Genomic DNA, 15,164 nt, shown 5'->3' on the forward strand with positions numbered 1-15,164 from the left:
GGGCAGGCGCGCGCTCGCCTGTCGCGACAGTCGGGGCCGAGGCCCAGGGGGCGGTGGCCTGTCGCGGGTCGCCCGGCTCCCGGAGGCGAGGGGGGCGCGGGCGGATGGCGGAAGGCGCCCAGCCACAGCAGCCACCTCAGCTCGGGCCCGGCGCCACTGCCCGGGGGATGAAGCGGGAGTCGGAGCTGGAGCTGCCGGTGCCCGGAGGGGGAGGAGACGGAGCCGAGCCCGGCCTGAGCAAGCGGCCGCGCACCGAGGAGGCGGCGGCCGACGGCGGCGGGATGCAGGTGACCGCGCGGGACGGGCGCCCCGTTATAGCGGGGGTGCGGAGTGGGGCAGGGAGGGTGGCCCCGCGCTCTCGGGCTTGGAGACCCGGAGGACTGCTGGGGGTCTTGGATCGGAGGTGGGAGGGGGCCGGCCGGGGCCTGGTTGGCGGCGAAGGATGCTGGAGGATCTGGGGGTGCCCAGAGAATCCTGATTCCCGAGGAGAACAGGGGGTTGGAAATTGACCATGAATGAGACGGATTCCATTCCTTCGAACCCTTTCTTAGTTCCTAGGGTTGGAGTAGGAGCGGGGAAATCCTAGGTCTCTTGCTTAGGGCCGGGTCGGGGGTGAGGGGCAGTGGGGGTGGGAAAGCTCGCGAAGAGGTGGAGGAGGAGGAGTCCTTTTTCAGCCTCCCTGGGTGCCCATAGGGATGGGCAAGGGAAGCGGCAGTCGATGGAGACGAAGAAAAGCGAGGAAACTCCTGGAGAGCTGAAAAGGGATGTGGCTTAGGTTGTGGTTAAATCAGTTACACCGGAGGGTGAGAAGTCCAGGGAGTTGGGAGTGTTGTCCAGACACCGTGGTGCTGTCTCCCTAACTTTGTGGAGGAAGCTCTTGAGTCTGAAGAAACATACAAGACCTGCCCCTCTGGCACTTCGCTGGTTGTATCCTACGAAGCTAGGACACTAAATAGCTTTTGAATGTCCCGGGGTAGAAAAGAACGTTGATAGGGCTATGAGAAGACCGGATTCTGAGTTGTGAACTCAAGGATGATAAAATAAGCTGATTGATTTGGGTAGGGGATGGGAAATGTAGTGATGATGTGTCAGTGTCTTTGTAGTTAGAGAAAGAGCTCAAAATCTTTGTGGAATTGGGGGTTTGATCTCTGTTTAGAAAACACTGGCTATGAAATGGTGCGGCTCATCTACCAGCAATTGTTCAGACATCTGCCGGATTCTGTAAGAATCAGAGAATGTTAAAGATAGGTGGGACCAGAGACCTCTTTTCCAGGCCTTCTTGAGTGGACTAGGAGGGTTCTAACTCAAAATAGATGCCAACTTTTTTTGAGAGAGAGTCAGTAGCTTTCATAATTGTCATTTTCCCCCAGAGGGAATTCAATTCCTACAATGTTTTAACTATCTCATTGAATAGCTGGGGAATCATAAGTCTAGTGACTTTCCTAAGATTGGCCAGGTAACTGGTAGTAAAACTAGAACTCGAACCCCAGTCCTCTTAATTCTCATTCCCGTGTTCTCTCCATTACTCTGTGCTTGGCAATCTGTGCACAGCTAAGACTTCCTGTGCTGTGCTCCCTGCTTTTCAAGGCCCTGCCTGACTTCCTGTGTTGGAAACAGAGCTGTCCTTCAGCCTGGCATGTTTGCTGTATGCTTCTTGGTTTCCTTTGCCGAGGCCACTCTATTACTCCTGCTGATTTGGGTAAAGTGACCCTCTTGCTTATTTTTGAATTCTTTTGTTTGCCTGCTCTTGCTTTCCATCAGAACTTGATCAGGCAGAGGGATTATGAGACCTTAAAGCTCGAGACCATGGAAAACATTGAGAGGGATGTGGGGACACTTCAGGTAAAGCAAGTTAGCATTGGATTGGGGAGAGGAAAGATGGGATATGAGTGCTAGTCTAGTGAGCATGTTCTACTTGATGTATGTATGTATATATGTGTGTATGTATTCGTTTATTGTTTTCTGACAGTTAATAGTAAGACTTCCCTTTCCCTCTCTTCCTCTGGGACCTATTATTTGCTGGCTACCTTCTGACTAAGGACAATTGTATTTGGGAAATGGGAGCAGTGTTTTGAGAGTTAGGGGAAATGCAGAGAAGGAGTGGATTAGGTCCTTTGGGTATAAATGGGCAACTTAGAACAACCCTACAGAGAATCCTTCTTTCACTCAGTGTGTGCGGATGCTCTTTATTTCTCACTGTGTTCGTTCTCATCCATTGCACTATGCCACATAGGTGTCCAAATCATTGATTTAGCACCCACCTGATTTCTGGTGTGGCGCTGTAGGATTAGTGCTAGACTTCGAACCACAAAGTCAGCAGTTCAAGCCCACCTTGGAAACTGCTCCTTGGAAACCAGTGCAGGCTCCTTATGAGTCAGAACACACTGGAGGGCACATAACAATTATAACATAGGTGTTTTCTTGAACAGACAAGATCATTAACTTTACTTTCAACAAACCATATACTTTGTTTCATCTCAATGGTTACAATCCCCTCCCTGCAACAACAATTAGTTACCTTGATTCCTCCCTGTGGCTTCCATTTTACATCTTGTATTTCACAAATGAACAAATAAAAAATATTTAATGTGCACATATGTAGCAAAAAATACATATTCATTTAAATGTCCAGTGGGCACATTCTGCAAGCCAGCTTCCTGTCTGCAGGCACACAGCCGTTCTTAGTCCCTGGGCCTAGAGTCCACAGCTGCTCTAACTTTCAATGCTCTTGTCTCTGCTGTCAGCACTTTCCTAGGTAGGATCTCATGCTCCCATCCTGCTCTTCCCTCTTGATAGTCCTGGGATCCTCTGTGTCTGAAATGAAAGATTAACTACCACCCCTTTTAGTTATATGTCTTCTACAATTTTAGTTAACATAGGGTGTTTGAAAAATCCCTTCTCTTTTGGGCTTCAGTTCAGTTTCCTGAACTGAAGTGTTGGTTGTAAAATAAAGTGTTGGTACGGGATGATATCTACGTTACCTACCAAAAAATGGGTCAACTTTCCTGTCCTTCTGGTACTTATAGTCTAGATGGGGAGATAGAAATGGAGGAAAAGCTGTTTAAAAAAATATGTTCTATGTGTGTGTGTGATTTTTTACGTTTAAGTTCCAGAGGAACAGGTATCAAGATACCATGGCGTGGATGTGACCCAGGCATTGCGTAACAGAGAGCCAGAGTGAATAGAGGAGTTAGTTATACCACTGGAGCCACAGGAAAGAGACGGCCATTCCTGCTGAAATGGTCACAGACAGCTTTATGGGAAGGCTGAAACTGAAGGTATAATTGGAAGTAAAGGAGAACTTGTGTTCATGAGGAGAGGATCCTTATCCTCAGGGACACTATAGCTAGGACTGTGATCTCACTCTGATAATAATGATGAAATTATTAAGATCCATTCAGTTCATGCTCATTGAGCAGCTGCAGTATGCCAGGCAAGTATGAGCCCTAGGGGTATAGCAGTGAATAAGGTAAAGACCAGGCACTCAGGAAACTACCGTTCTAATGAGAAGAACCAGGCATTAAAGAGCTGATGAAGATGGTCAGGGGAAAGCCTCGCTGATAGGTGACCTTTGGATGAAGTGAGGGAAGATATTTGAGTAGTGGTGGGTGCAGAGACATTGAGAAAGAAGTATGCTTGGTGAGTTTGAACACAAGGAGTCAATCAATGTAGCCTGAATGAACACAAGATGGGAGTTTCAGGTATGTGGGTAGTCTGGAGATGCCTGTAAACATGTTGCTGTTGAGTTGATTCTGATTTATGGCAACCCCAGGTGTATCTGTAGAATTGCACTCCCTAGGGTTTTCAATGGCTGTGATCTTTCAGAAGCAGATCACCAGGCTTTTCTTCTGAGGTACCTCTGGGTGGACTTTTGAACTGCCAACCTTTTGGTTTAGTAGCCAAGTGCTTAACTGTTGGTGCCTCTAAGGAAGCCTAGAGATGCCGATACTATTCGGTGCTGTTGAGTTGCTTCTGTCTCCTGGTGACTCAGTGTGTTACAGACTAGACCTGCCCCACACGGTTGTGTTGGCTTTAATTTTAGCAGACAGATTACTGGGCCTTTTTAACTTTTTCCTGTGGTACCACTGAGTGAGCTCAAACTGTCGCCTTTAGGTTAGTAGTTGAGAGCAAACCGTCTGCATCACTTAGGGACTTTAGACATACCAACAGGCCCTGTGTGAACAGACACTTGAGAAGGCTTAGTTTTGGTTGACCTTTTGGTATATGGATTTGCCTTAAAGCATGTGCTTTTTATGTATATGAGGGGGCTTCAAAATGTTCATGAAAAATGAAACTTCTTTTTACACCTTCCTTCCTTGTGTATTAATTAACACAAATGGAGTTTCTTCTGTTGCCACAGTGTCTTCCAAGCAGTCTTCCCTGACTGTTGTTGTTAGGCACCTCTGAGTTGATTTTTGACTCATTGCGAGTCCACGTGACATACATAATAGAACTGTCCCATAATGTTTTCTAGTGTGAAGTCTGTGTAGGGCTCCTGGTTTGGTGCTATAGGATAAGCACTGGATTGCTAACCAAAAGGTCAGTGGTCCAAACCCACCAGCCGTTCTTCAGAAACCCTCTCTAGGGCCACTATGAGTTGGAACCAACTCCAAGACACTTTACAATTTCAACAGCAGTCTTTCTAGGAGCAGTGTGCTAGGCCTCTTTCTTGCAGAGCTGTTGGGTGAGCTTAGGCTCCGACTTCAGTTAGCAGTTCAATGCTAACCATTGTCCAACCAGGACCCCTTCCCCGGCAGCTTAGCTCATGTCCGTCAGACGTAGCCTCCTGTTACAGTGTTGCTTAGCTGTGCATCGTTTTCTATTGTGTTTTACCATTGTTGTTTCTCTAGTAACATTGTAAGCGTCTAGAAGACAAGAACTATATTTTCTTTGTGCTTATCCTTCTTCATACCTAACAGTTTGGGGTAAGTGTTCAGTGCCTTGTAAAATGATTTGGTAATTTACCTTTTTACAAATAGTTGTTGTTGTTAAATGCTGTGGCATCAGTTCTGACCCAGAGCGACCCTTTATAGGGTTTCCAAGGAGTGACTGGTGAGCTTGAGCTGCCAACCTTGCAGTTCAAACTGACTTTGCAGTCCAGCACATTAATCCCACAGCGCCACACCAGAAGTCCTTTACAAATAATTAAGGAATAGGAAAATCATGAAATTCAGGAGTGAGGGTAACATCATGGTATTCCCCAGCCCCTTTGTGTGGCAAAAGATTAACCCCTTTTTCTAAAAGAGTCTGACTGGGATTGGTTGCCCAGTGCTATGTGCTAAATGGAGCCGCAAGTCCAAGCCTCTGACTCCAAAGATGATCCCTGTTGAGTTATACAGCCTAAGTCATTGATTCCTAAAGTGGAACCTAGGGTTGGGGTTGGGTGGGGGAGAGGAAGGATTGGCTCTGTCAAGGGCCACGGGTGAAGCTGTGTGGGAATGGCTGAGGGTCAGTGCTGCCCTGGAGATAGAAGCAGCATAAAGGAACCTGAACCCTGGAACGGGAGGGAGGAGACAAATTCTACTTGGAAACTGGAAATGGGGTTTGAGAAACGCTGGTTGTTCAAGGGAGTGCACAGAGCTCACACACTCTATGTAACCTGTTGGAAAGCTAAATAAATGAGTTAAAGGTATAGAGATTAGAGATCACACAGGGGTTGAAATTTAGGATTTATAAAACATACTAGGAATTGAATTCTTTGGACCCAATTTTCTAGTAATTAAAAACAATTGGGGTAATGAAAGTTCAATTTTTGTGCAACTTTTCAGGGACCTAGCTGCAGTGGAAGGTAAGGCGCACCTTAACTGCACCATATAGCTTTCAGCAACATGTTTACAGCAGTGCAATGTTGGTATGTGATTATTAAAGGGCCAAGTAACCGCTTCTGCAGGGAACTGCAACAATGGGCTTCAACGTAGCAACGATTGTTTCCTTCTGTTTTATGTGAGGTCACTGTGGGTCGGGACCACCTGACGGCACCTAACAACAACAGCTTCTGACAATACAGACGTAGATCCACATTAGCCAAGTGGGTTGAGCAATTATTCATCTGAGTGGTACAGAGACTATCCACAAGTTCCAGGTAGCTCGTCATTACTGCCTGGGTGCCCTGGTTGTTGAACTAGTTTATCATCCCACTTGCTTGGTTCTGGGCTAATTTCCTTCTAGGTGGATGTCTCTTAGGACTCTCATCTGGTGCTGAAATTGAACATGGTGCTACAATTTGGGTTGTTGTTAAGTGCTGTCGAGTCAGTTCCAACTCTTAAGAGAGCCCATATAGGGCTTCTGAGGCTTGTAAATCTTTGTGGGAACAGAAAGCCTACCTTTCTTCTTTGGAGTAGCTGGTGGACTTGAACTGCTGACCTTGTGGTTCACAATCCACAAGTGCTTATCCAAGTAGAGTTATGTTTTCCTTCCAGGCAATTTCATGGGCAGCATCTCACTAAAATGATTGAACATTTTCATTTCTATCTCTATGGGGTAGATATACTTGAGATTGGTAAATACTGTAGGTGAAGAAACTGAGGCACAACCCTGTAAATATCACTCATCTTTAAAAAGCTTCACAAAGAGGCCTGGGAATGTTTTTGAGAAGGAGTATATCAGATTGAATTCAGAGTAGAATTGTCCTTCGGGGTGACCCCAGAGGTTAGCCCGAGTCTCTCATCTTTTGCTCAACCTTGTCATTTTCTCCCTCCCTTACATTGATATGTGAACAAAACAGACGCTGACTAGAGATTCAATTTGTCTTTCTTATAACGCAGACTGGTGTGGACAGGCCTCAAGATGACGGGATAGGGAAAGGAGAAATGCGCCAGACGACTTAGTGTAAACAAGAGTGTCTGCTAGTGAAGCGCTTGCTTGACATCTCTCAGACTTCGGTTTGATGTCAGGCGTGAATAGTTTTAGAAACAATAAAGACATTCATTTTAGTGTGTGGATTTGTTTGTATTTTTTGTTTATGGACTTATAAACCCTAATGTGCATGAAAAGGACAGGGCAGTAACAGGAGCATGAGTGGACAGATGGAATGAGGGATGGCGAGTGCACTTGGTGCTTTAGGTGGCCCCTAGGAGGATTGAGTTTCTCATTCTTCTCCCCTGCTGCCCAGTACATGCAGGCAGCTTACATGGCTAGGGTTTCATTATCTAATCCATCACAGATCAGCTTGAATAAGCCCATTGGCTGGCGCTGAGCTAATTAGGAGGGGAGTGCAAAGCTGCTTGAGCCAGGATTGGGACAAATCGGATCAGAACTGCCATGTGAATCCTGGACATATTTCTCTAATTTAGGTGGATAAAGTCGTTGGGGAAATCAGTTACTCCAGAGAGAGAGAGCGGGCGAGTGAAAAGAGTGAGCAGTCAGCTACACATTGTATTTCAAATGTTGTGTTGGGGACTCTGAAGGGAAAGTGTTTGGAGGATATTTCCTATTGCTTTGGAGTAGAGCTCTGTTGCTCTCGTTATTAGAGCCTGAACAGTTTTTGGTCACAGAAACCCAATTGTGACCTTTTTTAGCAACTGTTTTAGTTCTCTAGTGCCGCTGTAATAGAAGTACTACAAGTGGAGGGCTTTAACAGACATATTGTGTCACCATTTAGTAGGCTAGAAGTCCAAATTCAAGTGTTTGGCTCTAAGGCAGAGGTGGGGAACCTTTTCCCTGCCAAAATTTATAACATCATTCGTGGGCCATACAAAATTATCAGCTTAAAAATTAGCCTGCTATATTTGGTCTAAGGAGCTCTGGTAGCGTAGTGGCTACGAATTGGGCTGCGAACATCAAGGTCAGCAGTTCAAAACTACCAGCTGTTCTGCGGGAGAAAGATGAGGCTTTCTGCTCCAGTAAAGATTTATAGCCTCAGAAACCCTGTACAGGGTCTCTATGAGTAGGAATTGACTCCACGGCACATAGGCACATAACAACAACAACACGGAGTCCTGGTATGGCACTGTGGGCTAATGTGCCAGACTGAAAAGCCGTTTTTGACTGCAAGGTCAGCGGTTCAAACTCACCAGCGACTCCTTGGAAACCCTATACAGGGCCGCTAGGGGTCGGAGTCGACTTGATGGCACTTAACAAGAACAACATGAGTTGTAAGCGACTTGACAGCACTCAACACCACCACCACCACCATTATCAGTACAAATTCCTGGTATAGCACTGTAGGATCAACACTGTACTGTGAACCACAAGGTTGGCAGTTGAAACCCACCAGCTGCTTCTGGGAAACCCTATACAGGGTCGTTATGAGTTGGAATCAAATCGATGACATGTAACAACAGCAACAACATTATCAGTAAGATAAAAGGACAACTCACAAGAAATACAAGTAGGTAATAAATATTAGAAAAATGCAAATTAAAATAATGAATTATTATATTTTTTATCATTAAGTTGGAAGAACATTAGAAAATACGGCAATGCCCAGTACTGACTGGCTAAGATGCAGAGGAAGAGGTATATGCATAGACTGGTAGAGGGAGCATACACTTGTCTAGTCCAGGAGGGTCCAATAAAACGTGTGTGATGCTATTAAGCAGTTGAAATGCCACTGAGGAAATGAAATCTTAATTTTATTTAATTAAAATAGCTACATGTTGTATATATACAAGAGGGGTTCAAAAAACCTGTGGGAATGGAATAAAAACAGAGTAATTTGGGAAGCCCCCTCATACAGTGCAGTGCTAGATATTCTGGAGGACAATTTGTTAAATGGAGGTAAGTTTTAAACTATTCACCTGAGGCTCTAGAATTCAACTTAGAGGAAGTTATGGGTTGAAGGGTGCAGCAGCCACTAAGCTCACCCCCTCTGTCAGTGACAAAATAAGCATTGGAATCCTGACTGCTATACCGAGGAGCTCTGGTAGCGTAGTGGTTACGAATCGGGCTGCGAACCTCAAGGTCAGCAGTTCAAAACTACCAGCTGTTCTGCGGGAGAAAGATGAGGCTTTCTGCTCCAGTAAAGATTTATAGCCTCAGAAACCCTGTACAGGGTCGCTATGAGTCAGAACCGACTCCACGGCACATAACAACAACATACTTGGTCTAACATTTAATTAATTCACCCCTAATGTGATGGCTAAAGGAGCTCTGGTAGCGTAGTGGTTACGAATCGGGCTGCGAGCCGCAAGGTCAGCAGTGGGACCCTCCCAGCTGTTCCATAGGAGAAAGACGAGGCTTTCTGCTCCCGTAAAGATTTACAGCCTTGGAAACCCTGTACAGGGTCACTGTGCATCGGAACCGACTCCATGGCACACAACAACAACAACAACAACAACAATGTGATGGCTAAGAAGCTCTGGTAGCGTAGTGGTTACAAATCGGGCTGCTAATCTCATGGTCAGCAGTTCGAAACTACCTGCAGTTCTGCTGGAGAAAGATGTGGCTTTCTGCTCCAGTAAAGATTTACAGCCTCGGAAACCCTTTACAGGGTTGCTAAGAGTCGGAACGTATTCCCTGGCACACCACCACCACCACCAATACCAATGTGATGGCTCGTGTGGCGCTGTGGAATAATGCACTGGACCACAAGGTCAGTGATTGGAACTCACCTGCTACTCCTCAGAAACCCTACACAGGATTGCCATGAGTCAGAACCAATTCAATAGTACTTAACAACAACAACACTAACAACAATGTGATGATTGGAGGTGTGGTTGCTTTGACAGGGTCAGACCAAATGATTTCATGGGCCCTATGTATCCAGCGGGCTGGATGTTCTCTACCCTTGCTCTTAGGGAAGGTTTTGTCTTTTAGCCTTGGCTGGGGGGAAGGCCCTCCTGTCTTTGGAGCTTCTGCATCTCTTGACCCATCACTGCTTCTTAGCATGCTTGTTTAATCTCTTTTATATATATCCTGTCTCATTAGCCTAACAAAGACCACTTATTCCCAAATGGATGTAACCACAGGCATAGAGTTAGGACTTACAATATATTTTTTGGGGAACATTTCAGTCCGTAACAGTATCCTTTGGAAATTCCGATGTGATTACTTATAGTTTCTTTGGATGAGCCCTTTATCCTTTGGGCTCCCTCTTGTTTTCCCAGTGCTTGAAGGGGAGATATTACTATCCTGTTTGTGATTATTTTGTTAAGTGTAGTCAAGTCGGCTTCAACTCATGGAGACCCTATATAGGGTTTTCGAGGAGCAGCTGGTGGTTTGGAACTGCTGCCCTTGAGATTAGTAGTGCACCACTTATCCTACAGTGCCATACTAGGACTCCGCTATTCTTACTGTTGTGATGTGCCGTGGAGTCGATCCCAACCCATAGCGACCCTGGACAGGGTTTCCGAGGCTGTAAATCTTTACGGGAGCAGAAAGCCTCATCTTTCTCCCGCAGAACAGCTGGTAGTTTCACACTGCTGACGTTAAGGTTCGCAGCCCGATTTGTAACCACTATGCTACCAGAGCTCCTTAAATACGTAATTATATTTATTATCTTTGTGTACTTAGGGAGTCCTGGTGAGGTGCTGCAGAATAAGCACTGGACTGCAAAGTTGGTTTGAACTTCCAAGTTCAGCAGTTCAAGTCTACCAGCTGTTCCGTGGAAACCCTGTACGGGGTCATTGTGAGTCAGAATCCACTCAACAGCACTAAATAGCAACAAACGTGTCCTTAAAGTATGGGGAGTGAAAAAAACTTGAGTTTCTCATATTTGATTGTGAATCCTGGCTTTTCTACTTACCAACTGTATGAGCTTTCCTACTGCCTACTAGTCATTTGATTCTAACAAATAATGACCCTATAGGAGAATAGAACTGCCCTAGGTGGCTTCCAAGGCAGGAGTCTTTATGGACGCAGACTGCCCCATGTTTCTCCTGTGGGATAACTGGTGGGTTCTAATTCTAGACCTTTTGGTTAGCAGCTGGGAGCACTTTAACCACTGCTCCATCAGCTGCCTGTTACTACCCATAGCAACCCTATAGGCCAGTAGAACTGCTCTTTAGCATTTCTGAGACTGTAAATCTCTAGGGCTCCTTGAATGGCCTTTTGCAAGATATTTAACATCTCTGAGGTCCTCACATGTCTGTGAACTGGGAGAGTTCATACATTCTTTAATGAGGTACTCTAATGAATGACTGAGATTATTAAAGTGCCTATAATGGAACCAGCAATGAATGTTTATTCCTTGCCATCCTTCTGCCCTACTCTATGGCACTCACTGAGTTACCCATCACTGCTTCATCAGTGATTAACGCGATTGATTGAAGTGCCAGAGATAAGCAGGGTGGTTGCCTCAGAACCAAATTTGCTGTTGTCCAGGTTGGATGAGAGGAGTGAGCCATGTATTCTAGTCTCTTGTTAGAGGCAGGCACACATTTATTTTGTGTAATTCTTTGCTAAGGACTAAAAGGATTACAGGAGTTGCTGTGTGGTGGCACAAATGGTTAAGCACCTGGCTGCGAGAACCAAAAGGTTGGCAGTTCGAGCCCCTCCACTTCTACCTCCTCTCAATAGACAGCCCTGGCCATCTTCTTCCTAAAGGTGGTTGTTGTTAAGTGCTGTCGAGTTGGTTCTGACTCATAGTGACTCTGTATAGAGGTTTCCGAGGAGTGACTGGTGTGCTTGAACCGTCGACTTTGCCGTTGAAGCCGACCTTGCAGTCCAGTGTGTGAAAACCCTATGGTGTACCTGGAGTCTGGACACACGGGGTGGCTTTCATTCCAGTCTCTTCAGACTCTCATTTAGCCCATCTGGCCCATCTGGCCTGTTTTCTACTGACTTTTGTTGTTGTTGTTAAGTGCTATTGAGTTGGTTCCAACTCATAGTGACCCTGTATAGGGTGTCCTAGGAGCTACTGGTGGGTTTGAACCGCGGACCTTGTGGTTCTCAGACCAGTGCTGATCCTACAGTTCCATACAACAGGAGTTGGCTACTTGTTGTTAAGTGCCATCGAGTTGGTTCCGAACCTGCTTTATAGGATTTCCGAGGAGTGGCTGGTGAGCTTGAACTGCCAATTATGCTGTTCAGACCACTTTGCAGTACAACACATTAACCCATAGAGCCACACCAGGACTCCAGGAGTTAGCTAGCCTCATCTTTTTCTACACTCATCTCTGTAGGTCCATGCCCAGCAGCTTGTAGTTCCCTCAACAGATTTTATACTCAGACTGATTCATACCTCTGCTCTCTTGTTGAGGTGCCCTGGTGGCATGGGAGTGGGGTGGGGGGGCAGGGCCGTGTGACATGTTAGACAACCTTACTGCACTGTGAGGGATTCAAACCCATCAGCCCATCTGTGGGAGAAAGATGAAACAGAAAGATTGACAGTCTCGGAAACCCCGAGGTGCACCTCGACTCTGTCTGATAGTGTTGTTATGAGTTGGAATTCACTAGATGACAGGGTGGGGGTGGGGGTGGGGGGATCTAGTTTCTGTTCCTTCTCCCTGAGATTGTTGTTTCATCTCTCTCTCACTTCTAAGACCCCATCTTCAGGAATCAGTTCAGATACTGTCTCCTCCCTGATGCCTGTTGGGACTGCTCCCATCCCTCTCACCTTCCTGTTGTGTTTCAAAACGTTACGCCCATAGCCCTGTTTCAGGGTTTACTCTGTTGATGAACAGTTGTTTAAATGTCTGCCCAGACTGTGAGATTCTCAGGGGATCCCTAGGTCTCCGTAGGCCTGCCTCAGAGTAGCCCAGAAAATAGACTTCTTGTTGAAGTGAACTTTTTCTTGCTCCTCAGTTGGGGCCTGCAGATGTCTTTAATTGTTTCTCCAGATTTTCCCCGGGGGCTCTGGCCCTGGGTCTGCCTAACAGCTCTTGTGAAGACTAGGTCTGGTGTGGTATTTGACTGTTACCTGATCTGTCTGTTGGTATCAGGGTTAAGGGTGAGAGAGGGGGGTCTCTGAAAACAGAAGCTGAAGGAGTGATTTTACTGCTGAATGTGTTGGGTGGGCATGGCAGTCTCTTATTGAGTTTCCTGTGCTCAGCTGTTAATTGAGTGCACGTGTGTATGTGTAAAAAAGGGCCTTTGTGACAGTCTAAGGTAAGGAAGGAGAGGAACCGTGCAAGTGTGGGGACAATTAGAGCTGACCTGTTCCAGGTCATTGGAGCAATCTGTAGATCTTCCTCTTAGAGCCATGCTGAACGACTTTGGAGGGTTGCAGTTCCATGTAATATCACCATCTGGACCCTAACCTTTCCCTTCTTTACCATAGAATTCCGTCAGCTATTATAGCTTGTTTTTGTGAATCTGGGGGAAATACCATGCACACACTTCACCAAATGCATACTGTGTTTCATTCAGGTCATGTTGTATGAGAAGGAGGAAGCTTGATACACAACTCTAAAAAACTCACTGCAGATGCATAATGACCCTTTAGAATTGCCCCATAGGAACTCCAAGGCTGTAAATCTTTATGGAATAAGATTGCCCCATTCCTCCTGCCAGTGAATTCCAGCTGCTGACTTTTCCTGTAGCAGCCCACTGCACCACCAGGACTCCTGAAGCTTGATGCGGTTCTGTTACATTCCAGCTTTGGAGAGAAAATTCCTTAAAGTGTTTTTAGTCTCCCTCCCCCTTCATTTTTTGTGTCTGGTTTGGGCTCCTCTATAATTAGGACTTCTGGTATGGTGCTGTAGGATCAGCACTGAACTTCGAATCACAAGATAGGCAGTCAAACTCACCTGCTGCTCCCTGGAAACCTTATACAGGGTCACTATGAGTCACAACTGACTTGATACCACTTAATGAGCTCTGGTAGTGTAGTGGTTATGAATTGGGCTGGTAACCTCAAGGTCAGCAGTTTGAAACTACCAGCTGTTCCATGGGAGAAAGCTGAGGCTTTCTGCTCCCGTAAAGATTTACAGCCTCAGAAGCCCTATGCAGGGTCTCTATGAGTCAGAACCGACTGCCCTGCATACAACAATAACAATAACAAAATTCTCACCAGTTCTCCAGCCTGGAAACTTCCTGTGTTAATATAATAGAACCCTCCTTAAAGGTGGATTGGATTTTGGGTTCTGAATGGATACAAAAGTTTCTAAGAAGGGAACGCGAGAGATCAGCCAGTGATGTGGCTTCCCTGACGTGTCCTGCACATACGTGGCATTTGTGAGTTTCAGTTGAGGATTCCAAGCACAGAACACACGATAAATACCACTTATGAAGGAGATGCCATTCTTGAATTGCCAAATGATAATGGTTGAGTAACTGCCTAAAATTTTATTTTCCCAGGGGTGGAAACCAAGCCTTTGAAGGGTTTAGGCTTCCACATGGGTGTGTTCCACCATAATACTTGGTTTTTTGGGGGAGCCTATGTCCCCAGAAAACTCCCTGGTATGTGGGATTTTTTTTTTCCTACTCTGAGGGCGGTTCTTTGGTTCTACTTTGCTGAGGAAAAGAGATTTTGTACTGGTTATTGGATATTTTATTCTAGGCATGTGGTTTTTGAGGAGGCATACTGTTTATTTTTCTTTCTGGCTACGTTGATTTTGTGCACTCCTAATTAGAAATACCAGGCAAAGCATGATTTATTGTAAGGGTTGCTGTGGGACTCTTCCGGCTCTGGGGGCAGGGCTAGAAGCTACTCATAGACCCAGAGGAACTGCAGACGGGGGCTCAGGGCCCTGTGCGGCCTGAATGTGGGCTCCAGCTACTGCTGGAGTTGGAACAGAGCTTCATGGGAAGTTCTTCCATTGCTTTATTTTGAGCAGCTATTGCCTCGGCAAATTGGCAGCTTTTCAGAGAGGGGGTGATAATTCCTGTTGGCCAGAATTATTTCCCAAGTAGGCCGGTATGGATTCCATTTAGAGAGTCATTGCAGGGACCAGGGAGGGTGCGACTTGTCCTGAGACAAGAGGGCTTTGATTTCGTTTTCCTGGAAGTTGGTGAGGCTTCTTGATGGGCCAGCTTTATTTATCTTGGATTGTTTAGCAAGTAGAAAAGCAGCTGCCTAGTTCGCCCTTGCTGTGTGGAACTTCATTTCATAGGCGTCATCCTCTTGGGATTTTTATACAGTCACATTTTCTCCTCCGCACAACCCCCTTGCTGTTCAGAAAATTCTGGAGTGATGGGCTATTATTTCGAGGCCGAAATTGCAGATCTTTCCCCCTTCTTACTCACCCCGCCCGCCTTTGTAAATGAGGTCCACTTTATCCCTTAAGCAGTCTCTGTGCCCTCAGCAGCTTTTACCTGCCTTTCGTGGGTTCAGGGCGGGGTGG

The 15,164-nt window shown here is 46.0% G+C and overlaps 1 protein-coding gene across 1 annotated transcript in view; it reads left to right on the plus strand.

The window, feature by feature from the left end:
• Positions 1-104: 104 nt before the first annotated feature.
• Positions 105-15,164, plus strand: part of RBFOX2 (RNA binding protein, fox-1 homolog (C. elegans) 2) — a 373,260-nt gene continuing 358,200 nt past the window's right edge. Inside the window, 1 exon segment of the mRNA XM_006865227.1 lies at positions 105-287. Coding sequence (XP_006865289.1) covers positions 105-287 — 183 coding nt within the window.

Source organism: Chrysochloris asiatica, unplaced genomic scaffold (assembly GCF_000296735.1).
Source record: "Chrysochloris asiatica unplaced genomic scaffold, ChrAsi1.0 scaffold00076, whole genome shotgun sequence".
Classification (NCBI taxonomy): Eukaryota; Metazoa; Chordata; class Mammalia; order Afrosoricida; family Chrysochloridae; genus Chrysochloris; species Chrysochloris asiatica.